We start from the raw sequence: 27121 nt of genomic DNA on the forward strand, positions 1-27121 counted from the left end.
TTAGCAATGCTTAAATTCCCTGTTTAAGTGTTACTTTAAATCACATTGTTACTTCAGTAAAATTCGTATAATCTTAATATTCAAATTTAAAAAAAAATAATAAATAAAATAAAATAAATAATAATAATAATCAGATTATATTTAAAAATAGTTTCAGGTTTATCACAATTAAACACAATAAAACAGAAAAAGCTGTACAGTAGCTGGCTGTGAATAATAATATTTGATATTATGTCAAATCTTAATGCACTCAACACTCCCCATTAAAGTTGGAATAAATTGTTGTAATGTTAAATGTAGAGTAAGGATAAAGAATATTTTTCTAATCTGTGTTGTGATGATAAAATGAATAAATAAAGCTGTATTTATAGATGCTTGTTTGAAAAACTCAGTCCACACAAAGTCATTTTAAATTAGTACTTTTATGGCATTAATAGAGTACATTTATATTGATAAATAGATTTATTTCTTTAAACTATAACTTAGAAAAATAAAGATCTTAAAGGACATCACAGTTTAAGCACTCCACCACCAGTTTAACAAAATACATTCTGTTACATCTTCACTTTCACATGGATTTGCTCTTTCATCTCTTTTGTATGTATTCATGCTCAACATGATGTCATGATGTACAATTGACTTCTTACTAACACTTAAGCTAAGGCTGTTTTTTTCTTCCAATTTAAACAACTAAGTGGTTTGTTAGTCTGTTTCATCTAAGCTATTTTAGTTATAGCATCTGGTTTACTCATAAAGTGCTTAAATACATTTATCAAGTAGCTATCGCTGAACAATTTAGAATAACAATCACAATTGAACATACTGTATGATTTACAAATAATACACACACAAACAAAACTGTTCAGCTGCATAATTTTACATTATAAAAACAAGCTCACTCATTCTTCATTTCTATACATTAGACAGACATCAAGTATTGTTTTTCTACTGTGCAACACGTGTCTATGATATTTTCAGACTTGATATAATCACACTGTCACATATACAAAAAAAGCTAGTCAGTTTTTCACTGTACATTAATTAAACTGTTCACCTTAGCCTCAAAAGTTCTGCTATTGCACTGGAAGTCAACAATCCCTGTTGAAATTATTGCATTAGACAAGCCCACAGACTGGAACCACATAACACTGTTCATGCAACATGCTGATTCGCATTAGGTTATGTTCTTTAAACATTTATGCAGACTGTGTATTTTAAAATATGGCCCATTGAAAAAGTATTTTATAGAACACTTAAAACAATGCATATTTTAAAGCTGAAATACCATACTGTATGTTATTATATCTAGGCCAAAACCCAAAATAGACTTTCACACATATATATATATATATATATATATATATATATATATATATATATATATATATATATATATATATATATATATATATATATATATATATATATATATATATATTTTTTTTTTTTTTTAAACAGACACATCTTTGATTAATAAAAGAACAACAAACAATAATAAAGTTAAATAGCAGCTTCTGGTCCAGTTCCACAGGTTCATCATTCATATCTATACAGACATCCATAACAACTCTGATATAACTAATAAAAAAAACTTTTAGATTGTAAAGAGCTTTAGCTATATACAGTGCCATTTTGTTTCTATGCATACTTAACAAGTACACCTGCAGTATCTCAAAGGCAGCAGTAATGTCCTTTTTCCCCCTAAGCTCAAGCAGCTACTTTAATTTCCCAGTCTGCTTTCTGGTGACAAGTACAAAGTCATCCTTTAGTTATGTTTTGAACAAGTCAAACATTCTTCAAAATAGTCTTTTGTTTTCCAGAGAAGAAAGTAACTCCTACTGTAAGGCCACGCACGAACAAAATTCAACTTGAGTTGTCTCTTAAACTTCTGGTCTTGTTTTATATACACCACAGTACTTTTCAGGAGTGACAACTGTGTTGAACAGCCAAATTTCCTTTTAAAACTGCTGGTAGACAGTCACATTTAAAAACATCATAAGCCATTTGTACATAACCAAAGAAAACAACAAGTTAATAAGATACTTAAAACATATTATGTAGTTATCTGTCTCTTATGTGCGCTGCAGAAATCTCAGGGAAAGGTATTGGCAGATTTGGGTAGCCAGAACTTGCTAGATAAAAGCAAATAAGAGCAAGTCTTTAGTGATTGTAAAAACAACAGAAAAAAGAAAGTCCTACAGGTTTGGAACCACTTGAGGGTGAGAAAATAGTACTTTTTTCTTTCTTTCTTTCTTTTTTTTTGACTAAGCTACTCTTTAATAACTCTGGCTCATAATCGGAAGACATGGCAACACTTCAACAGTGAATCTTGTAAAAATCTGTGATATTACTTTGGTCAGAAGTAACAGATATATCAAAACACAAGATACCAGAATATTGCTATGGTTAGCATGTCAATTGGCAATCAAGAATTTTTAGTGAGTCATGTTCGTTCTCATGTTGTAATGCAGTTGTGACTCCTGAAGCTTTACAGTGTGCACATGGCCATACAAATTTGAGGAAGGCTACTATGAATCTGAGCTTCATCTGCTCCTTTTAAATCCCCATACTTTCTTTTTGGCTAAAATAATCCCAAATAATTCCAGTTTTTAGATCAACTCTCTACCACTGTAAAGTGACTACAAATTCATAGAATCTCTGTGCAACAACTGTTCATCATTATATTTGGCAATTTTTTTAAAGACTCAAGGGAAATGCCTACTTTAACTATGTTGCGCAAGCATTAAATAAATCAGCCTTTCTATATATTTGAGGCTAGAATTTTCTCACAAAATTAGCTCTTTTTAGAATCACACTAATTCCTGCGTCTTATGACTTGCTTCCATTCTTCATTACCTTAGGGTTTCCCTCCATCCTTTGTGTGGAGTCAGCTGGTTTAACTTCAGTGTTGCATTTTCTGCACAGATCTTGCATTTCCTTCAGGCACCCCTCAAGAGTCTTCACAAACAAATCTGAGCTGGTCTCCGCACATTCACGGAAGCTGGACACGCAGAAGAGGATGTGGTCCGTCTGAGGATTGTAGCAGGCTCCGTAGCCATTTGGGACGACTGGACCATAGCAGCAGAACATCTCCTCAGTGGTAGGAACCTAGTGGGTTTTTTGAAGAGTAAAGACTGGTGATGTAGTGCTAACATTTTACTAAAATAATTAAAGTGCCCCGTTATGCTTTTTCATTTGATGTACTGTAGTTGTAAGTCTGCAAAGTTTTAAAGATCAAAGTGGAGGATATAGAAAAATAAACGGATGTCTGAAATTAGTCTATATTAATTCCATTCTTCATGCACAAACCTCTATCAGATCTTTTTAACTTTGACACTGTAGTTGTAGCTGAGACATGGAAAAGATTGGTTCATGTTGTCGCCATGTATGTGACCACGGTTTCAGGCTTAGATTTCACCAAGGAGCCCTGACCATCTTAATTATACCTTACAACTGATGTTATGTTGTGATGCTCATGTCATGCTTGAGAAGATGGTTTGGATCAGTTCATTCTTTCAGTATCATCTATCACTATTAGACTCATCAGTGCCAATTTCCTTTCCTGCAGATGAATGCTTGGCAGTTACAAAAACATTACAAAAATTCAAAAAAATTGTGAAAAACATTTTTTTGCTTATAAGAAAGATTTAGGTACATAATATGTACATTAAGCTTTAAATTCCAATTGGCTGGAAACATATGCACTGGTATTCTTAGAGGCCATTCACAACACAAAACATGTCTTTGATTGTAAATATTTAAGACGGTCTTTTTTAAATAGGACCTATAATGCAAAAATCTTTTTATAAGAGATTTAATCACAGTTGTGTGGCAACAGTGTATGACTATAGTTAGCCTCTAATGGTAAAAATTAATTATTTATCACACTTAATAAAAACAGTCTAAGGCGATCTCTCCCTCAACAGCGTAAACAGCCCTGAGTGAGAAGCAGCTGCCTGCCTTTAGAGATTGTAGTTTTGTGCACAAATGAACACTGTAGTCTCCATAGAGTACCTTCTTCTGAGCCACTTAATTTTTATATTTTCAGTTTTTCACAGAGATAAAGTTAGTCCTGTTTGAATCTGCTGATATGCTGATGGATGAGCATTTGTAACTTCAAAATGCCTCTTTTGAAAAGCGGGCTGGGAGCACAATTTCATTGTGTCAATCTCTGTGTGTTCACTATGGTTAAATGAATGAATACTAGAAACTCATAGACCGCTAAATATTTTAGAGGGAATGTGGAGACAACATAAAAAGAAAATGTATGTATATATATATATATATATATATTACTCATTTATGAATAGAAATGTTTTTTAATATAGACTTTTTCTGATGCAAAAAATAAAGAAAAAAAAAACAGCTATTTCTCATCTCGCGCACATAAACCTGCTAGGACCACACTAATACATCACATCCGTTCGGCCAGTCGCATTCAGTCTAGTTGTAGGAGGTCAAACATTTCAATGGATCCGCAACTAAATTCGGATCCGAATTTTCTGCATACGGAAATGATCAGAACTCCAGCTCCCGGACTACTACTGTCATTTGTCGTGTGCAGTGAAAAGGAGGCTTAAGTAATAAATGAATATAAAATATTTAGACAGCCTCAAAGCTGAATATGGGCTTTTTTTATTCATTCTTAGTGAGTAAATGAAAACTTGAAACGTTTTAACATTCTTATAACTTATTTACTGCGTTGATTAATCTGTTAGGCTTACAAAAAATAAACAATACCATCATGTAAAGCAGGGGTGCTCAACCCTGTTCCTGGAGATTGACCTTCCTAGAGAGTTTAGCTCAAACCCTGATCAAACACACCTAAATCAATTAATGAGGACCTGAACAGCACTTGATAATTAAAGGCAGGTGCGTTTAATATAGGTTGCAACTGAAATCTGCAGGAAGGTCAATCTCCAGGAACAGGGTTGGTCACCCCTGATATAGAGTAATAGTGCATATCTGCCATTTTTCTGTTGGTCAATTTATGACGCTAATTTGACTTATTGGAGCATTGTTTACAAGTGCTGCGAAAGCCTCCAAAGCTGTAGCTTTCATTTTGACATCTGTTTTAAACTGTAGACTAATCAAGTCATCTGATTAGAGCATTTTAGCTCCCAGGTAAGGGCAAGGTTTGAAGAAACTGAATCCTTGAACAAACCCTTTCAGCTGCGATAAAAAAGAGGTGACTCTGCAATGTGTACTCTGAGAAAATTAAAGTATGTTTTGACTTTGAACTTGAACAGCGTAATGGGGCACTTTAAAAAGAAAAATGCATGCACACTATCAATATCAAATCCACTTATGTTCTATGATTTAATTTGTCAACCTGGCTTGTAGAGAGAGTGAAGTGGATGCTGGTTGCGTAGGTCGTATCTGAAAACAGCTCTGGCTTTTCCAGTTTCAGCTCCTTGGCAATCTCTCGCAGCCCCAACAAGTGATTGTCTATTGCCATTCCTGTGATTGCCTGTTTGCAAAGAGTGGAAAAGCAATGTTTTATTGTAGAACAGGCAATATGACAATCGCAGACTCCTTCTTGACTGTAAATGACAGATTGTGTAATTGTAGTTCAAATTCAGCTGTCTGTTTCACTTACTAGAATTGTGTAATTAGTTTGGGCTTTTATGGCAGTCCAGAGCAACTCCATTTTCTCAGCATCCTAAATAAATCAAGTAAGACAAGGGTTATTGTTCTTTTCCAAGCTGTTCTGACATTGGCTGGGCAGTTTGAATGGTGTTACACACTAAAAGACATACAGTGATTTTGGAGCCACTGGCCATAGCTTTGACAAATGCTAAGGCTTCAGGGGTGGAGGAGCGAATGTTGTCGACTCGTCCCTCTTGAAAGCGGCGTATTGATGCACTTTCATAGGTGGGCACTAGACGTCCATGACATCTGTACTCAAAAAGAAAAAAAAAACAAGATTAAACTTATGGTAAACCTCAGTATGCTGCACTAATACATTATAAACACTGACCTGTAAAATGTAAACTGGAGCGCAACTTGGACATAAGCATCAGGGCTCATTTTCTGTCTCTTGATGAACTCTTTGCCATAACCAGTGAATTTGTGGACATTCATGTCCAGGTTTTTTACAAGTCTGTGGAATATAACAGTTGATATATTTTAAAAAGTTCAACAGTTTGGCTTTTCTTTTATTTATTATATCAGCATTTATAGTAAACTTATTTTTCAAGATTTAAATAGGGATATTGTGAAATGTTATTAAAGTTTACCTTAAAAATTATACTTTATATTGCAATCTATTTCGATGAATACAAAGCAGAGTTTCAACATCATTACTTTCAGTGTCACCATTAGAAATTATTCCAATGAAGATTTGGTGTTCAAGTAACATTTCTTTGTTAATTTTTATGTCAATTCAAAAGTAAAGGATCTTTATAAAATATAAATATTTTGGTTGCCTATAGGTTGGCATTCATGGGTGTTTTCCATTTATTTACAGCTGGTAAAATAAGTATTGAACACCATGTTTTTCCTGGGAATAATATTTTTAAAAGAGCTGTAGACTTGTAATTGAACCTGATTTTGGTAAAAACCCAAACAATACAAACATAAAAAAACTATGTTGAGTTTAAAATGTGCTATGAGCTATTGGTAATAACAATGAAATGAGGCAAGGAGAAAGTACTGAACTACTGAAATTGAATACTTTATATAAAAGGCGTTTTTGGTGATGGCAGCTTAAAGACTCTCTCATACTGTGTGGAGAATGAAGTCACATGAATTGCCCAGGTGTGAGTTTATCACAGACTTCAACAGAGTGTAATAATCTTGATGCTTCTGTGGGTCACGTCTATCAAATCTGATCTTTATTTTGTATTTTCAAATGGATTTAAGTCAGGTGATTGGCAGGACCATTCTAAAGCTTGATTTTCTTTCTCTGAAAGCATTTGAGAGTTGTTTCTTGTTTTGGATCATTGTCATGCTAAAATGTCCACCCTGGTTTCATCTTCATCATCCTGACAATGTAGATGTTGGAATGAAGCAGCTAATATTAATTCACAATGAGGAAGGGCAGATGTTTGCTGAATAAGTTCTGCGAGATTTCAGCTGCTGTCTTGGCCTTCACTGCCTTTCTACACCTCCCTTTCTTCATGTGTTCAGTACTTTTTTCCTGCATCATTTCATTTTATTATGCAATACCTAATTTGTAAACTAATTCGATTTGTTTTCTTTGCAAATATTGATTTCTTTGGTTGTTACCAACAACCAGGGAAAATTTCAAGTCAACAGACCCTTTAGATCACAGGTGTCAAAAAGGTGTCAACCTTTTGGTTGTTCCAAAAGGGCAGCAGCTCTGCACATTTTAGTTCCGACCCTAATTAAATACACCTAATCAAACTAATTGAGTCCTTCAGGCTTGATGGAAATCTACAGGTAAGTGTGTTGGAGCAGGGTTGGAACTAAACTGTGCAGGGCTTCGGCCCTCCAGGAATTGACACCCCTGCTTTAGATGGTGATATGTTCATTACTTATTTTCCCAGCTGTATGTTTTCAGATTGCATTATGAGAGTTTGATTTCTGCCCCGACTACTTTAATTGTCGAAAAGTATCACAATGACATGTTGAGGAATGTCAGATGTTCAAAACACTTAAAAATCATACTCTTATCTCCACCATAACAGAAAAAAAGAATTGGCAGCTCACTATCTTGTTTATGTAGCGAAGTTCACATGACCCACCCAGACAAAACATTGCATCAAAATACTATGTCACTTTGTTTAACAACAGAGTTAAAATTCCAGCATTTAAAGTGGTCAAAGCAGAGATCAATAGAGAACAGAAAACACCAGTGTATCATGAAGACAGCAATTAATACAGATATAGTTTTCAGTGTACAGAATTCTGCTACCTGTCTCTTGTGTTGACTCACTTCTGTAATCTGTCTGCTGAGGCTGAGAGGAAGGTTTGGATGTCTGGAGAGCATTTCCAGCGCAGTCGTCTGGGGGCTGGAAGTTCACTCATGCTGGCTGCTCTCACCAGCTTAGAAGGGCTTCCTCTCCTGAGAGAGAAACAGCCTTACAGTTCATCACAATACATCTTTACTGGGTTTTTTTTCAGTCTGTGTGGCTATGTTTTGAGAAGATTTTTGATGTTATCAGATTTTCTTGTTGTAATAATTGCTGAAGCTTTTAAAAGAGTTACTTTAATAGGTAAAATATCAATTAGGACTGTGCAGTTTTGTGTATTGCTTGCATGTTAACAAGCAGAGCACCAGCTGCCAGCTTCCAGCAGTCTTCAAAATATCTTCTATGTGTTCAACAGAAGAAAGAAACTGTCGATACAATATACTTAAAATTATTAAATTCTAAGAAGTTAAATAATATATAAACATTCCCTTGATAACAATACCATACATAATATTGTATTATTGAATGTCAGCACATATCTAATCTCAAGCCTTCTCATTAGAGCTCCCTTCTGCCTCTTTGGCAAAAACAGAAATAATGTGTTAGTATGAAAAAACAACACAATATTACAGATTCTTTCAGAAGTTAGGGTTATTTTCCAGACCAACCATGCATTCTGGGTTACTTTGAAAGTGTTTTTCATAAATAAAATAGCAATTTGGCTTACATGTATCTCAGTAGATACTCCGAACACTGCACAAGCACTATTCCCTCAAAAGGAGAGTGTTCACAGACGACGCCACAGCATCCATCAGCACCTATTACAAACTGAAATCATGGTAACACTTTATATTACAGGACTGTTTCTCATATTATGCACTTATAGTCATTACATAAACTTGGCAAATCTAGGTACCATTCACTACCTTTGAAACTAACTAACCTTAGCTAACGTATTTACCTTAAATAACTAATTTCTTAGGTAAATACATTGACTGCAATGTTTAAAAAAAGAGGCCACCTTAAGTTGAATCAACTTAAGATTTCCCTTAACATTAAGATGCATTAACTGCTTTGTTAAAAAATGCAATGTATATCTTGTGTACATATTGTATTGCAAATGGTTTGGTGCATAGGCTCAAAAGTGGGTTAAACTATAATGGATGGGTTAATGGATGGTGTAACTATAAATGTATGACAGTTAGGTGTGTTTGTTCAAATATAGTGTAAGTAAATCATTAAAATGTAAGTACACAGTAGTCAAGACCACTTATTATAACATCATGTGTGACCATAAATTTAACATAGTATACTATATTATTAGTTTATTGTTTGATCATGCTGCCTTATAGCTTTTGTAAAGAGCTGTACTTATGTGTGTATATTATACATGCAGCCCAAGACCTCACTGTAGCTAAGCAGGGCTGAGCCTGGTCAGTGTCTGGATGGGAGATCACATGGGGAAAAACTAGGTTGTTGTTGGAAGTGGTGTTAGTAAGGCCAGTAGGGGGCCTTCAACCTGTGGACTGTGTGAGTCCTAACGCCCCAGTATAGTGAAGGAAACACTATACTATCAGGGAGCGATGTCTTTTTAATGAGATGTTAAACCAAGGTCCTGACTCTCTGTGGTCTTTAAAAATCCCATGGCACTTCTCTTAAAGAGTAGGGGTGTAATCCCAGTGTCGTTGCCAAATTCCCTTCACCTGCCCATACCGATCATGCCCTCCTAGTCATCCCCATCCACTGAATTCGCTTTATCACTATCCACCAATAGCTGGTGTGTGGTGAGCGCACTGCAGCCGTTGTCCTGTGGCTGCCGTCGCATCATCCAAGTGAATGCTGCACACTGATGGTGGTGTGTTCCCCCCCCCTCATGATTGTAAAGCGCTTTGGGTCATACAGGATAAATGGGATTACATTACATTACATGTATGTATTTATATATGTATTCTTTGTTTGTTTGTTTTTTTTTTTAAACAAGCCTCACTTGGTCAGATGTTGAAAAGTAGCATTTAAACTAAAATATATGGTTTGTCCAATGTAATTGTAAGTCCATGTCATAAATAAATTAAATTAAACTGACTTAAAACAGCTCATATGACAGATAAAATAACTGATAACTCAGATTCTTTTCTACAGTGTGTAACTACATGTTATTGTACAAAAAATTAACATTATCATAATTGAATTTTACAATTGATCTAATCACATGATCAATGGAATATAAATTCATTTGTGGCTTTTTGTACCTGCATGGGTTTGTCGTACCATCGGTTGCCCCCGTTTTTGTCCGTTCCTCCTCCATGAAGCATTAGCAAAGCTCTGTTGCTGTCATTCAGTTCAGTGGCAGTTTCCTCATCCAAACACACCAGACACAAACAGCGCTCAATCATGTCCAGAGAGTCCCTGTTGGTAGAATCTGCACCCCATCGAGAAGCATTACATTTTGTGGATGTCAGTTCCATTAACCTGTAAAGAACTTCTGCTTTTATCAGGGGGATTTTGAGTTGTTTTTTCAGAGAAACTCGTGTTGTTTTGTTTCTTAGTATTTGGTTGTTAAATTGCAGGTCTGGGCAGAGAAATAAGTTGTGTGAGTTGAGGAATAAATGATGTCTGACCTTTGATCAGTATGTTGCGAGCCTCGGCCCACTGTGTTCTGCCATCTGATGTGAGCAGGCCGATTGGAGGCTGACGCTCCTCTTCGATGTCTGCCATCTTTCTGATTCGCTCCAGCTGAGTGTAAAGGTCTTTTTCATTCAGCCGGCGAAAGTTTACCATCACGTCTAGAACAAAAAACTGCAAACAGATACAGGATTTAAGACAGAAAACAGCACCAAATCTGTGTCTTTACTGAGCATAACAGACTAGTATCAAACAATAAAAATGGGATATTTATGTTTCAATATATTCAATTTTTTTTCCTGACCAAAAAACGACTATCATGCATTTTTACTGTATTTTACAGTATAAATGTCATTATAGTGTAGCACATTTTATATATAAAAAATATTAGCCAAATTATTTGATGATTTTTAAAAAAAAATATTAAAAAGATCACTGTGCAGCCTCAAAATACAAATCAGTTGCCGTTTTATTTTATTATTTAATATGTTGCTACTTTTCCACAAACCACAAAGTTTTACCCATTTGTCAGCAGAGTTTTAATAAGATTGGAATATTTATGTAAAGATATATATACAAACATTGCTCTGAGACATTACAACTTGCATTAAATATCCTTTCTATGTAAATAGGATCACTTTTGTAAATGTACAGTAACTTGAAGCAGACACCAAAATGGGTCGTGTCATTTTTGACTCAGCAATATAAAACCAAAACAATGTATAGGTTTTCAGTTCAAATGAAGTAATATTTACCTGATTCTTACATGCCACTATTATATGTTCGGGTTCAGGCATAACTGTGCTCTTCTGAGCCACTAAAGTGTCTGTTTTTGTTCCTGGCAGCCTGTAGGACGTGAAGACCTTGTTGTACTGATCCATACACAGGGGCGTCCCGGCCAACTGCCCACGAGCATGCTCTACAGGGAGAGCACGTCTGCAGGAAAACATCCGTTTTTACTATAATAGAACTTGATATGAACATAAAATATAACATAAAGTATTACCTTACCCATCAATTAGAGCTTTATACTCTAATACACCAGAAATGAGATTAGCAGCAAATCTGTTGAAAAAAATGAAAACATGTTCAAGAGTTAAAAAAGATCTACTGTTTTTATTTATTTTAGATGAATTCTCTTATAATCACCAAAATCAAATTGTGACATTAATATAGTTTTTAAATCACAGTTTTAATTTGATATGCACTAAAATGTAATTTATTCTTGTGATGGCAACACTGCCTTTTCAGCATCAGTACTCCAGTCTTCAGTGACACCCAATCCTTCAGAAATGATTCTCAATATTATAGTTTGTTTTACAAGAAACATTTTTATTAATATTTTAAGAACCCCTTTTACCATCAGTGTTAAAAACAGCTTGATATTTTCAGGAAACCTTGATGAATAGTGTTTTAAAAAACATTTATTTGGAAATCCTTTTTAAATCTTAAATGCTGTCATTTTCGATCAATTGGATGCATCTTTATGGAATATAATTAAGTTACAATGAAATATTGCACATTCACATTTACTGTAGGAACGCAATTCCTTTGTTTTAATTAGCACAACTAATCAAGGACTAATACCAACGTCTCTAAAGAGACTAAATCAAAACTGACTTACTCTGACCACTTGTAATGTTAAAGTTTAAAATAATTACTTTTATTAATATTTTTTGTTGTTCAAAATCATTTTTTGCCTGGGTTGGTCTTGTATTTATGATCCAAAAACTGGATAATGAGCAGCTAGTGTTTTATTTATATATATAATAAATAAATATTATACACAATTCACTTTGTTAAAGTGTTTAGTAAAATTTTCATCAATAAATGTTGATGGAGCCAATACCAAGGTCCCATAATTAAATTCAAAGCACAAACAGAGAATGAATAAAAAACACCCATAAATCATAAGCTACAGGCAATTACAAATGAACGGATATATTTTTGCAGCGTGGGAGGACTCTTTGTTCATATGTTTCCTAATCTCTAGATTAAACTGCTGATGGAGAAATCTATTTTTAGTTAATGACCTACTCAACTGCACTGTCATATGGACAAAATCATGTGATTTACAGACCATACAGTTTGGCTCAGCCCCAGCGCATTCACTGCACTGTATCATTAATTAATCTTCGTCGATATCTGCATTTTAATAAATTGCTATCAGTGAACCTGTGAGCTTTGAGTAAATATTGCCCTTGCTGTTTCTCTAGACTCTCATACCTGAGGACATCACTTTGACCCTTGAAGTTCTGCTTGTGAAAGACCATAACAGGACTGGAGTTGACAGGTAGTGCTAACCTGTTGTTCAAATACATGTCTTCAAGCCAATAATCATACACCTAACACAATGATCAGAAACAGGAGTTTGAACACTTTTATGCAACATTAAACCGATAGTTTCAGCCCTTTTTGTAGCTAGAGTACTTACCCAATTGGCCTTTTGTTCACTTCTCTCCAGTAACTTTTTCTGAAGGGTTTCCCCCACTCCACCAGGTGCTCCAAATTTCTCTACAACGGCCTTGGTCTTTCTGAACTGGTCCTCTGGGACGAGGTGACCCATGCATGTCAGGTACATGTCCAGTGTTTGCTTCAAGGGGGGAATGGGGAGCTTCGGGAGAGCCTAAATCCACATTAACATCAGATATTTATTAAAAATCTTTCACTCATTATCGCTTAAAGTGATAGTTCACCCCAAAAATTTAATTGCACTCACTATTTACTCAACCTCAAGTGGTTCTAAACTGTTCAAAGTTTTTTTTCCTTCGTTCAATATGAAATTAGACATTATGAAGAAAGCTCAAAACTGTTAACATTGACCCATGATAGAAAAAAAATATATATAAGGATGACAGCTTTTTAGCATTCTTCAAAATATCTTCTTTTGTGTTCAACAGATGGATGAAAAAAAGGCAAATTATTCTAAAACAAGTAAAAGGAGATAAATGATAAACAATTTCATTAAAAGGCATTTATGTTATGGGTCTTGTAGTGTTTAACCAAATGGTAATGAGTCTCTTTTCTAATTAATCTTGATAGGGTCTTTATAATTTTTTATGCTCCAATTTATTTACTTATACTTGTGTGTATACGTGCTATAGTTATGCATTGATGTAAGCATGAAAAAACAAGCCCCCCTTGGACAGATGTTGAAAATTAGCAAGTGTGCTATAACGCTACAACAAATGCAAATGCATTGTCCAGTTTGCCCATCTTGTTATCCATGTCATGAATAAATAAATCAATTAAACTAAACTGACTTAAAACAGATCATATGGTAAAAAAAAATAAAAATAACTGATTTGACAAATAAAGTCACTGATAATTATAAAAACATATGTTGTTATAACTAATCAGTCAGATTTTTTTGCAGTGTAACTGCATGTTACTGTAAAAAATTCATTATCATAATTTGATTTATAATTAATTAATAATGTTCATTTTAGGGTGAACTATCCCTTTAACAAGCACGTCTTAATTAATCATATGATAATGAGTCACTTGCCTAATTAGCTTTGGTTTTGATAATTTTATATGCTTCAATTTATCCCAAGTGTTATGTTTAAAGATTTTTCCCCCCTGTTTTTCCTGTACAACAACAGAATTTCGGTGATAATTTCACAGATAAAACATGATCAACATGTGGACTTATATGACAACTTGTAATAATGTAGGTAAACAGTAATGTTAGAAACGCAATAAATTTTAGTCACATTTTACATGCAAAATGGGTTTTGCTTACACATGGATCTCCCGTGTCCTTTGATTGTTCCCTTTTTGAAACTGGCATCCTCAAAGTTGAAGAGTTCAGTCAAGAAAGATGAAAACTCACTAACAGTTTTTCCCAGTTCCCTCTGAAGCAGAAAGACAGGTATGAGAGAGGAAGAGTCCACTGGAAATAGATTTAATCAATTTCGTTTTAGAAATATAATTATTCTTATAATAAACAGTGCTATTTTGATTTCTTCATCAACCACAGACAAGGAGCAAGCTTAAAAAATAAATGTTGAGTTTTTTAAATGAATATAAATTTTTGATATAATTAATTCTTGTATTTAAATAAAAAAAAAGTCTTTTAAACTCCTCACTCAAAAATGAAGCTCTAGGCATATAGGTAATAATAAACACTTTTCACGTTAAATTCTTTAAAGTATATTGTTAAAAAGTACTCACCAAAATGTCATACCCTCTGTCGAGTCAACAGATGTCTCAAAGGGTTTATCCAGATTCATAATCCCGACGTGCCGTTAATAATTTCTGCTAACTTGTTTCAGGCGGCATACTTGCGTCCCATTCATTGAGCTCAGGAGCTTCGGATGCTCCTCAGGAAAGATGCTGAAGGATGCTGAAGAAGCGCTACCTTTCCCAGACTCCTCCCTCTAAACTCTATTCGCTCGAATCCGCATCTGCCAGCCCACCTCATACTCACTTTAACTTGAGTCCTTGAGCAAAATTTATGAGCACACTTTTACATCTCCAAGAAGAAGAAGAAGAAATGTCCGTAAAGAAGCGCGCTCGATAATTTAATTAAAACGAAACGCGGAATGGTTTATTATAGACCATACTGAATAATAAACAACTGGTTCCTTTTCTTTTAAATAAATATATTCGATTTGCAGCTGTTTGGCATAAATAGTTATTTTTGTTAATTGTTTTATATTCGTGATCCTTTCTGTGGAGTTGAATATACATTTACTATATAAATTACGCAACAAGGATGTTGTGTTTTTTTCATATAAATGCACAAGCATGAAGAGCTATATTTATAATAAAGTTTTTTTTTTTACTAATATGTAATAATTTAGTTTTTTTTTTCATTTGCTGCGCGTTATTGCTTTTCATTAAATGAATGCGATATTGTATCTTATATTTATTTACGGTCAATATTCGTTTCTGTCTTAACTGTCAATAATTAATCATAGTGAGTATGTGAGATAATGTAAATTAAATTATTTTTTTATTATTGTAAATAGGTGAATGTGTATGTTTTTGGGAAAAAAGTCACATTGCGCACAAGGCATCTCACAGTTTTCTTTAATTATGTACATTTGATATGCACATATGTACACCATTATAATTCGTAATATACAGCAATGCATTCCAGAAACACACCCTAAACATTTAATACTCGAAACAGACACTGAGAAGGCAGGATTCACACCAGTTCCATCTTTTTTTTCCTATGAAGGTGTCAGGTGACATTTTGCATATTAGTTGTAACAGCACAAAATCGGCGGAATAACTTGAACGAAGGCCCATTTAATACGTACACACGCATCTTCATATTTAATATGTTTGCACCATATTTATATCCCTGAATACAACTTAATACAGCGGAATACTATACAATTAAATAAATATTTTGCATTTTTTTTGTATTGGAGGAAAAAAAATATTGATCTCATCATTTGAGTAAATTGAATAAATCATTGTATGATTGTAAGCCGTTCACCAGCAGGTTTTTCCTCGGGAGAATGAGTAACATGTAAATGAGTGAATGAAAAACATTTATATTCAGCAGAGGTTTTCTTTTAAACAGGATTGTATCAGGGACAGACAACTCAGACTATATGTATTCTGGCTCGGACGTCTCTTCTTCAGAGAATGACTTTGATTGTCCAGCAAATGTCCCGTTCTCGTCGATCGGCACGCAGTTACCGGACGAACTGTAGCCGTGCTTCTTTCTTTGGCGTTCTTCCATTCTAATCGTGTCGTACAGACCTGTGGCTCCCTCCTCCAGTAGCATGTTTCTCTCGGAATGGGATGGTTTCATTAAGCTCACGTTGCGCAGCAGTAGCAGGGCTGGTGCGTAAAGTACGTTCGCCAGACCCATGCCCAGATTGAGCTGCACAAAACCGAGGTCGTGCACTATTTTACCGGCCACGATCGGGCCCAGCGCGTAGGCAACACAGTAGGAGATGTCTGCAATAGCGTATACACTACCATACACAGACACGTGGCGGACGTCTACTAGAAAAGCGAGTGTGGGTAATAAAGCTGTGTCTACCAGTGCAATGCCGAAGCAAACGCCACACAGGGGGATTATCAGCTGCTCAAAGTTTTTGCAAGCCGGCACAATGCACGAGCTGGCACCAATGATGACCATGCCAAGTGCACCATAAAACCACTGCAAGTGTGGATACTTTGCTGCCAGCTTGACAGTGAGATAAACGCCTAATATGTGAGGGAAGAAGGCTGGCAGCCAGGTGATCCCGATCTGCCATTGGGATGCATTCATGGTCTCTTCCATCCAGTTTGCGATGGTGGGCTCCAGAAAAGCAAGGGGAATGTTACATGTGGTCAAAGCTCCTGCCACGACCGCTATGTACGGGTCGATCATTAGTTTGTAAATTGGGGTGCCGACCGGCATGTTCTCTCTAGTCCTACTGGAAAAGGGCTTGAGCACAGTCAGGCATAGTATACCGTCTGCCAAACACACACATGCGAGCGCAATGAACGGGAAGCGTTTGCCCGCGAACTCATACAGTACCCCTCCAAACGGGGGAGCCGCCAGGCTTCCGAAGGAGATGAAGGCGAGGGCAATGCCCAGCGCGCGACTCCTCTCCGACTCCTCCGCGTACTTGTCCGCGATCATGGCAATTCCTGAAGTGTCTGCGAACGCCGAGCCGAGCCCTTGCAGACTGCGCGCCATGAACAGGGTCGCGTAGTTCTCGGCGAAGGCAAAAATGCACGTTGAGACGAACATGATACTGAGTCCAATTAAAAGTGGGATGTCGTAGCCGACTCGGTCTATGAAAGTTCCAGTCAAAGGATTGACAAGGAGCTGCAAAATGGCTTTTGAAGCGAAAAGCACGCCGATCTGCAGGTCAAAGTTCTCGTTTTGCGTGATGTTAATTGAGGAATTACCTTTTACATGCGCCTGCTCCGATTCGCTCTCTAAGTGCGCTAAGTAGTCGGGCACAATTGGCACGATGACCATGTAAAGCATATTGTCTAGCAGAAGTGCCACGCACACAATGACTAGAATAATCCTTCTTTGTCGCTCGGGGTCCTGGATCGCATTTCCTAACTGTTTAGTTCTTTCCCCCATCTCCGAAAGTTTAACGGCGGCGGTTTGCGCCAAGCCACCTGATTCCTCCGTAGCCATGATCCACACACTTTGGTCGCTTCAGGAAAAATGCTCTTAACTCGCTTCTACGCTGTGCTTCTCTCCCCGAGAAAGTCTGCGCGCACCGGGTTGCCCAGCACTCACTGAATAGTGAAGCCTCGGCGCGCAGAGCAACTTTTCCTGCTTTACCTTGCAGTCCTTCTTTGCGCGTGCATTTCCTCTCTCGCGACTGCTGCCACGCAGTGTTGTTTCATCGTATTCGGGTCAAAAACTCACAGTCAGGTCAAAAAATAGCCTTCTCGCTTTCCCTCCTTCTTCACGCTGTCATTGTGGCTGGACGCGCGGAGCCTGAATGAGCGTCAATGGATGAATTCACCTGTAGCGCAGTGTCATCATTTCCCCTCAGCCGTCTTCTTATTGATGCCACCCAATGCAGATGCGCTTACATGTTGATTCCATTGGAATCACTCCTCTCTTTTTTCCCAAGGATGTGATGCACTGTTTGCTGGCCCCTCAAGTGGTTCCCCCAACCAGCTGGGTCTTTTATGCTCATTTAACACGTCAAGCTCCTACCCAGTAACGCCAAGCCTTGCTTTATAACTTTCAGATATTGAGCGAGCTTCTGTAACTGCTTAGGACCACAAACCTTAAGTCATTGAGCTCGACAGATATGCTGACTGTGAGGAAGGTGTCTGCAAGTGGTGCTCAGTAAGACCTCACCGGCTGAATGAGAACTTATTGATTGCCGTTGTTTGTTTTGAAACGCCATACGCGATCATTTGTTTTAAGAAACACTTTGGACAGTTATGCTAAAAACTATTTTTACAGATAGGTTAGCTGTATTATTCTCCGATTGTGTTTTCACAATGATTTAGATTTCAGTTGGAAAGCAAAGGGGGAAGAAAAAGAAAAAGAAAAGTGTCCCACATACAGCGTGATCTACCTTTATAAGTGCTTATTTGAACTAAATTGTAGTAACTAAGCCGCGCAAGTATTAACGAGTTTAGTGTCTTATCAAATGCTTTTTATGATTAAGATTACATACTTTAAGGGATACTTCACCCAAAAATGACATTTTCTTTCATCATTGCCCCTCTCTTCACTTTAAAAACCTTCATACTTTAAAAAAGCTGAAAGCCTGTAACCATTGACATTCATTATTGTTTTTCCTACTAAAGAAGTCTGTGGTTACAGGTTTCAGCTTTTTTTTTATCCAAAATAACCTTTTAGTATCTAGCAGAATAAAGAAACTTTTATAAAGTTTAGAACCATTTGAGGGTGAGTAAATGTTCCTTTTTGGGTGAACTATCCATTTAGTTGTGTATAAACGCATTTTTAAAATGCGTTTTTTTAATGTGCAACATCTTAAATATCATTACAGGATAGCATATATTTTAGTATATATTATAATTAGCATTTTATTTATAGAGTAGCAATAATTTGCTTCACTTAATGTTATATTTATTGTGTTAAAACCATGGTGTGGTAATCAGTGGCGCTTATTGAATTTCAGCACCACCGCGCGCTGGACAGCTCCAAATCCTTTAAAGCAGAGATTGATCGGCCGTAAACGGGAGATTTGTCTTCAAGCATTCAAGGTAGCAGTGACAGGAATAAGCTTTGTCATTTTTAAAGATTTGTTTTCTTGCTGTTGACTGACAGGGATGCTAATGTGTGCTCTTGTTAACGCAAGTTGTGATCAGTGATTTTAGCAATAATGTATCGCCACCTGCTGTACAGAGCTGACAGTGAACTCAGTTTTGCGCTTTTCTGGCTCCTGAAGAGCAATAATTGTGTGTTGGCGGCATCTAGGGGTTTGTTTGGCATACTGCACATTAAATATGTGTATGAACGTGTTAATGCTCTTTATCCTTACAACAGACTCAGTTTTACTGGTCGATGGTTTGTGGTACAGTTTGTTTTTTTAAGCCAAGTTACCGAAACGTCTGACAGTATTGTGAAACAAAATATGAAAAATAGCAAAGAGCTGTTACTCTTGTAGAAAGAATAAGGGTGATGATACATGAATATTGCCAAACCCTTCTGCATTTATAAAGCAAGTATGATATGTTTGTGATATCAGGTAGGTTTCCTAAAAATAGAAAACTTAAAGTTGTAGTAAATAATGCATTAATTAAAAAAATGAGTACACCTGTCACAATAATTATCTATACTATTAGTTAGTAAATATACTGCTTTTAATTGTTAGTTCATCTTATTTCGGTTCCTATAAATAAAATTAACTCTGTTAACTAAATATGAGCAATATCACACTCGTAGCTGTGCGATATGGCTGTATACCGGCACTGTTGGGAGGATGCATTGGCTCCTGGCTGCAGACCGAGTGCCTTAGTGTTCAACCAGTGACGATATGCAGCCATACGAGTGTGATATTGCGTTCATACAACAATTTGATTACATAATCACATATATAAAAAAAGGAAATCGAACACTGAGAGTCTAAAAATCTTTTTGTTTGAGTAACTACTCTTTTCCGCCATTCATTCACATCTGCAGCTGATGTCAGAACTATTCATCACCAATGTAAATTTAGGGCTATAGTATTTGAATAAAGTAGTTCCTTGTACAAAAGGATATTTGAGACTCTCCGTGTTTAAATTTCTTTTTTTATATAGATGATTTTGCCATGGAACTGTTGAATAAAAGCAACACCTGTAGCAGTGTGATCAGTGGCGAATTTAGAGATTTGGGGGCCCTAAGCAGTTCCGGCCATAAGGCCAAACAGTCCTATAATGCATTTTGTTTTCTCTTTTATGACTGAATCTTCCTTTTCATGATTTATCTTAATAAAATCTCTACATTTTAAGTGATTTGTTTTCTTAAAATGAATTCACAATTAAAAAAAATGAATTAACCGAAAATGAGCGAAGCAGTGGCGCAGTAGGTAGTGCAGTTGCCTCACAGCAAGAAGGTCGCTGGGTTGCTGGTTTGATCCTCAGCTCAGTTGGCATTTCTGTGTGGAGTTTGCATGTTCTCCCTGCGTTCGCGTGGGTTTCCTCCGGGTGCTCCGGTTTCCCCCACAGTCCAAAGACATGCGGTACAGGTGAATTGGGTAGGCTAAATTGTCCGTAGTGTATGAGTGTGTGTCTGAATGTGTGTGTGGATGTTCCCAGAGATGGGTTGTGGCTGGAAGGGCATCCGCTGCATAAAAATGTGCTGGATAAGTTGGTGGTTCATTCTGCTGTGGCGACCCCGGATTAATAAAGGGACAAAGCCAACAAGAAAATAAATGAATTAATTAATCGAAAATAATAAACTGTTTTTAATACTCAATCTTTACATGACTTGACTGCTGTACTGCTCTATGATGGTTAGAGACAAATTTGCATGGATGTTATAATTGCGTTACAATTTCATTTGTTAGATCTTCACCATACAAAATACACTCTCAGAAATAAAGGTACACGAGCTGTCACTGGGGTGGTTCCTTTTGAAAAGGTACACATTTGAACCTAAAGGGTCCATATTGGTACCTCAAAAGTATATAATAGTTCCTAAAATTTTATGAGGAACACTTTTGTACTTTTTAGGTACTAATATGTACCTTTGAGGTATTAATATGGAAATTTGTACCTTTCGAAAAGTTACCACCCCAGTGACAGCTCGCGTACCTTTATTTCTAAATGTGTGTGATAAAACAACAATGCTATCTGTATAATGTATACTTCTAGTTCTAGGTATTAATTGGGGGCCCCCAAATTTCCTGAGGCCCTAAGCGGCTGCTTTGCTGATTGATTAAATCCACCCCTGAGTGCGATGTGGCAGTATATCATCACTGGTGGGACACTCAGGCACTTGGTCTACAGCCTCAATCCAATGCACGGCCCCCACCAGTACCGATTTACAACCATATCCCACTGCTACTCATGTCATTATGCTCATACAACAGTTCTGTCTGGTTCTTGAATCTGATTGGCTGATACTTAATATTGCTCATATATATATATATATATATATATATATATATATATATATATATATATATATATATATATATAAAGCACTTTTTTGGTAACATTTAGTTTTAAGGTGTCTTTGTTACACGTCCAATGTAGTTACTATAGTACAGTTAATATAATAACTACAGTTCTTTATGCATAATTACACAAAACTAATAAACATATAATGTAGTTAGTACATGTAAATAGAGTCATTAATGCAATAAAATAATGGAATTTAGCATTAGAGGATGTGGTGCATTTTTCCTTGGCATGTAGTGCACTACATAATACGCATTCAAATCATCTGTTTTCCCCAGTGAGCTGTTGTTTTTATTTGTTCATTCTGTCTTCCTGTCGCTCTCTTTTTCTCGGCTAATCCTCTCTCTCTCTCTCTCTCTCTCTCTCTCTCTCTCTCTCTCTCTCTCTCACTCTCTCTCTCTCTCTCTCTCTCTCTCTCTCTCTCTCTCTCACTCTCTCTCTCACTCTCTCTCTCTCTCTCTCTCTCTCTCTCTCTCTCTCTCTCTCTCTCTCTCTCGATACTCTTTGCAGTCTATTCATTCACTGGAAATAATATGGTTTTAATTCCTGGCACCAGCTTGTCATGAAGCGTATACGTCATTTTCCCAATCCCTCCTTTTACTGCTCACTGGATTCTTTTTTCTTTCTTTTTTTCTTTCTTGTTCCAAACCCCCCTTTTTTTTTTTAAATAAATATATGTAACTTAGAACCACAAAATTAATCTTATGTTACACAGGTATATTTGTGGGAATAGGCAAGAATAGATTGAGTGAATTATCTTTCATATAGAAATTTTGTAAATTTGACAAGCTGTAAATCTACAGCTGAAATCAGAATTATTAAACCCCCTTTGATTTTTTTTTATATATATTTAGATTAAAATATAGGTTTAATATCAACAGGGAAATTTTCATAGTATATCTGATAAAATGTTTGATGATAATTTTTTTTTTAAAACCATTTTAAGCTTAAAATTATTAGCCCCTTTAAGCTATTTTTTTTTTCAATAGTCTACAGAACAAACCATCATTATATAATAACTTGCCTAATTACCCTAACCCGATCAGTTAACCTAATTAACCTAGTTAAGCCTTTAAATGTCAGTTTAAGCTGTATAGAAGTGTCTTGAGAAATATCCAGTAAAAATATTATTTACTGTCATCATGGCAAAGATAAAATTAATCAGTTATTAGAAATGAGTTATAAAACTATTAATTTTAGAAATGTGTTGTAAAATTCTTCTCTCCGTTAAACAGAAATTTGAGAAAAAATAAACAGGGGGGCTAATAATTTTGTCTTCAACTGTATCAAAACTTATTATTATTTTTTTTATGGCTGAGAATGGAATTTGGACATCTTTTATCAAATTCTCTGTATTTTGCTATAATCAGGCAAAACCACACTGTAAAAAATATCCGTAAACTAACAGTTTTCCCAATTTTGTGATTCATGTTTTTATTTTTCTCCATTAATTAATGCTTTTGAATTACATTATGAGACCATGAGCTTTTGTCCGACAACTTTTAACCTTGAAAGGTTCAAAAAAGTGACTTTCAAACATTTTTAATAGTTTAAGTTATATATTATCTGGATCAGTTACAAAGACCTTGTGATAAACTGCAAGTACACTGTGAAAAAATGCTGGGTTTCACACAAATTATTTAAGTTACCTTTACAGATTTAACAAATCTTAGTGTATTAAACATTAAAAATGAAGTTGTCCAAACAAAATCTCAATAATTGTTTTGTTTCAGCTGTTTCAAAATAAGAATTGACTCAAAAATTACGGATTATAATACGTCAAACTATTTAAATGTCAACAAAAGTCACTTTGTTAAACTGTACAGATGAATTTTCAACATCAGAAGTTGACAGAGCAGAGATCAGCATCCCATAATGCAATTCACAACCGTAAATAAACAGAAAATAATATGGATATGGTTAATCAACGGCTTTTTTTTAGAGCTCATAAATCAATGGAAAGTTTTCCAAAAAAGTGTGGTCACAAAAACTGGAAATGGTACATTTCAATCTAGTAGACTTCGTTTGACTTACAATTTCCCCTACTACATACATATGGATATTAATTTCTAGTTTAAAACATTTAACATTTCTTATTTTGTCTTTAGGTGGAAAAAAAAATACATATAAGTTTGGAACTATTTGATGTTGAGTATACTGAGCCGTTAGAGCTTCCATTTTTATTCTGTTGACAAAAATGATCTCAACCCTATTAATTGTTTTTATTTTATTTTTAAAAATCACTCTAAATCTGGAACAATATTCACAAGTTACAATGGCTTCTTGAGTAAATCTTGTTCCACATTTCATTTTTATTTGCCTGACAGGCTTTCAGCGAATTTCATTTGTGCATGATGTTTTTAAAATTTGATTCCACATGGAAGCAGAATTTGGAAGTGTAATTCTTTGGCTTTGGCAGCATTTATTAGTGTTTATCTTCGGGCTATGACGGTACAGTTTGGCATCAGACTGTTGTCTTCTTGTCATACCAAACCTGATAAACATGAACATGTGAAACTGAAATATGCAGGAACAGAATGATTAGACATTTAATCCGTGTGCCTGACTCAGTGAATCATAAACAGAAGGATTAAGCTAACCTGGTTGAGAAAATACAATTTCATTAATGGAGAACAGCTCAGACTGCAGCCAAACTTGTCACTTGTAGAAAAATAATAATATAAATAACCCAAGCTGAGAAATGGCTACACTTCATCATCAGCTCACTGTTTCTGTTCAAGTTAACCAGCAGCAAACATGAATGGGCTGATTCACATTTTAAAGTCTTGTTACTAGTCTGGGGGCCTAAAAAAAAAAAGAGTAAGTGAATCTTTTTCTTCTGTTTTTGAGTAGCTGTGCATAGGAATCTTCTGTTGTTCAGTGTTTACTTCCCATTCTGACTGTTTATTATAATCAAATGATTAAGAAACTAAGTCCTCGTTCTGAAAACGTAGCCCTATATTCATTTCTGGAGGTGGCGAATTATGTCCCATGCAGGAAGGGCGATTTTATGTTTTTTTTTATTTTAGAGGAGCTCAGCTCCTTATAAGGTAAAAAAAATTGATTTTATATATATATATACACTGCTATATATACACTGCTGTAGTTTGCTGATCAACTGAAAAACAAAATACGGAGAGGAGCTGAATTCTGCCGCCGTTTTCTTATTAAATTTAAAAGGGACTGAGGCAATAATTTAGTGTACAGTTTATAAGCTATTTGCTTAAGTTTTAGGGGGATTAAGTAGAAATATAGAGGGGCTACAGCCTCCCTAATATAGGCCTAGCAACGCCCATGCATCCTAGGAGTTGCGTTTATTAAGTTATTTATCTTTTTGCAGTTTTTTTTTCGCGAACCCACCAGTGGCCGCTGTGTACGCTTTTGAGATCTCAAAATTCTTCCGTGAGGGCCAATCGCGCTTGCTGTTCTGGTGGATTTACATGAGGCAGCTGTCAACTGACTGATTTAATGACTGACCAACTGATCGATCCCCCTACCCTCCCTCTTTCCTAAACCCAACCAATAGTGTTTTAAAAAGCACTGAATGGCCAGCGCCCACCCACTTCCTTAAACTCAACCAACAATGTTTGGAAAACCAATCCAAAAAAAGAAAAGCCCCATGAGTTTTACCATGTTTTCAGATTTTACCACATTCTCACCCTGTTATTTACTTGTTAGTTTTATTTTTTTACCGGGAGCTTATCACTCGTTATTGGGCATCCTGGAGTCTCTGTGCATTTGCGGGAGACTCCCGAAACTTCCGGGAGACTTGGGATGTCTGGAATATCCTCCCGCCCTACTCATAGATCTCTCTTCATATAGCTGTATGCCTATTGCTTATCCATAAAACACTGTGATATAACTGGGCTCGGATCGTATCGCTTTCTCACTACAATCGATCTGCTCCAAAATTCGTTCCAATCGAGCCGAGACCACCTCATTCAAGCGATCTCGGAGCGATTGTTTTGGCGCGGATCCAATTGCGATTGGTGGTTTCACATATGCCAAATGAACCACGCTAACTGGGCAAACGAGACAGGTTCCGAAACAAAAGTCTAGGTGTGAAAGCACCGTTAAAAATGAAATGCAGCTAAATGTAGCTTCTGGCTACATAATTCGTGATGTCCAGAAATGTATATAGGGTTACGTTTTCAGAATGAGCCTATGTCGGCAATTTCACTTAGTACATATCCAAAATCACAAATCTTTTTTTCCTTTTTTATAATACTTGTAATTATGCGAATGAAAGTATTATTTGTATGAGTATAACTGTAAACTGTTAATTGTACTCTACTGTAAACAAATTGTACTGTAGATCATTTTTCATTATCAGTGATGTATGTTGTGATTTACTAAAAATTCATAAAATTTAAAGTTTTTTGAGTTTAGGAACAAAAACGTACAGAATGTGAATAAATGAATGTTTTGTAAAAACAACAACAAAACAAAAAGAAACTAACAAACAAAAAAAACTGATATAATAAACAAATCTGGGTATTTTTTTCGTTTATTTGAGTAATTTAGGCAAATTGCTTTTAATTTTTTATGATTTTAATTTTTATTTAAAGCAAACATTTTTGTGTTTTTTTGTATTTGTAAAATCTTATTTAAATGAAAATATGAGGTTTGTATGCTTTAAATTAAGTTAACATTAGTTTTATTTTAAGCAGCATTTTTGTCTGTGTTTTATGTTTAAGTTTACGTTAACTACAGTATAATAAGTCCTGCATGGTAACAAAATTACTGGAAAAGTGATTCAGTAGTTACCCCCCCAAAAAAAATGAAAATATGCTCACCATTTACTCGCCCTCGAGTGGTTTTACAACATTTTTTTTCCCTCTTGAAATTAAATAACAATATTTTTAAAATGTTAGTAACTGGTAACCATTGACATCCATAGTAGGAAAAGCAAATACTATGGAAGTCAATGGTTGGTTTCTGTCATTTTTCAAAATATTATCTTTTATGTTGCAAGAAGCTCCAGTTTGTTTGTGACAAATGAATGATGGCGAGTAAATGATGGCTGTATTTTCAGTTTTAAAAACTGAACTAAATTAACTATAAACTTTTAAACTATCCCTTCCCCAAGTGAAAACATAAAATCAAAAGCTCATTTCAAATATTAATAAATACTACAACAGTGGGTTGTTTAAATGATAATTAATTCTAGGAACTGAATTTCTGATAATCATATATTGCAGGTCAGGTCATGTTCCTACAAACGTTATGAAGGCAATAAAAGCATTTTTATTCCATGCTATAGTTAAAATGACTTCAGTGCTTTAAATGACTGAGAACACAGAGCTCTCTAAAGAGCAATGACGCACACGTCAGTAATCCAGATTACACCGCATCCATAATCCTTTAAAATACAATTTTCTTAAAAAAACAACTAAAATGGTTTTGATTGTGTTATGCCTACTGTTAATTGTTCATCCATGTATTTCATATTTCTAAACACACAAATACTCAGTTTTTTAATATTTTGCATTAAATGCACCTTGTTTTTTTCATCATCTGTTCACGGATGTTGTGTTGAGTATCTCTAT

General features: G+C 35.6%; 3 protein-coding genes across 18 annotated transcripts in view; 1 reads left to right on the forward strand and 2 right to left on the reverse strand.

The window, feature by feature from the left end:
- Window positions 1–27121, forward strand: part of lrit1a (leucine-rich repeat, immunoglobulin-like and transmembrane domains 1a) — a 61826-nt gene that overhangs the window by 705 nt on the left and 34000 nt on the right. For 11 of the 13 annotated variants that reach the window (XR_015505143.1, XR_015505139.1, XR_015505145.1 and 8 more), the window contains 3 exons: window positions 2926–3100; window positions 12716–12792; window positions 12964–13074. The gene's annotated coding sequence lies outside the window, so the exon portion shown is untranslated. Of the gene's footprint in view, window positions 1–2925; window positions 3101–12715; window positions 12793–12963; window positions 13075–27121 lie in introns of those variants that run through there. The other 2 variants (XR_015505140.1, XM_087277955.1) reach the window with 1 other exon arrangement.
- chata (choline O-acetyltransferase a) lies at window positions 1453–14827 on the reverse strand. Of its 4 annotated transcripts, none has more exons than XM_087277306.1 (15): window positions 14676–14827; window positions 14245–14356; window positions 12934–13125; window positions 12726–12844; window positions 11511–11564; window positions 11255–11435; window positions 10496–10673; window positions 10127–10296; window positions 8605–8705; window positions 7901–8029; window positions 5981–6103; window positions 5760–5898; window positions 5600–5662; window positions 5333–5470; window positions 1453–3108 (listed from the first exon to the last, which is right to left on the reverse strand). In XM_087277306.1, the coding sequence occupies exons 2-15, from the start codon at window positions 14290–14292 to the stop codon at window positions 2830–2832; spliced, it is 1914 nt and encodes a 637-aa protein (XP_087133432.1). In that variant the 5' UTR covers window positions 14293–14356; window positions 14676–14827; the 3' UTR covers window positions 1453–2829.
- Window positions 15520–17925, reverse strand: slc18a3a (solute carrier family 18 member 3a). The gene is given in 1 exon segment (NM_001077550.1): window positions 15520–17925. A coding segment is annotated over 1 exon segment (1542 nt). The 5' UTR covers window positions 17611–17925; the 3' UTR covers window positions 15520–16068.

Source organism: Danio rerio, chromosome 13, assembly GCF_052040795.2.
Source record: "Danio rerio strain M-AB ecotype USA chromosome 13, GRCz13ab, whole genome shotgun sequence".
Lineage (NCBI taxonomy): Eukaryota > Metazoa > Chordata > Actinopteri > Cypriniformes > Danionidae > Danio > Danio rerio.

Excerpts from the sequence above, each read along its gene's own strand:
- chata (XM_087277306.1), bottom strand. The coding sequence starts at position 14,292 with ATGCCAGTTTCAAAAAGGGAACAATCAAAGGACACGGGAGATCCATGT. Across the intron at positions 11,565-12,725 it reads GGTCAAAGTGATGTCCTCAG|ATTTGCTGCTAATCTCATTT; the intron begins GTATGAGAGTCT and ends TTTTTTCAACAG. Across the intron at positions 10,674-11,254 it reads TAGTGGCATGTAAGAATCAG|TTTTTTGTTCTAGACGTGAT; the intron begins GTAAATATTACT and ends ATCTGTTTGCAG.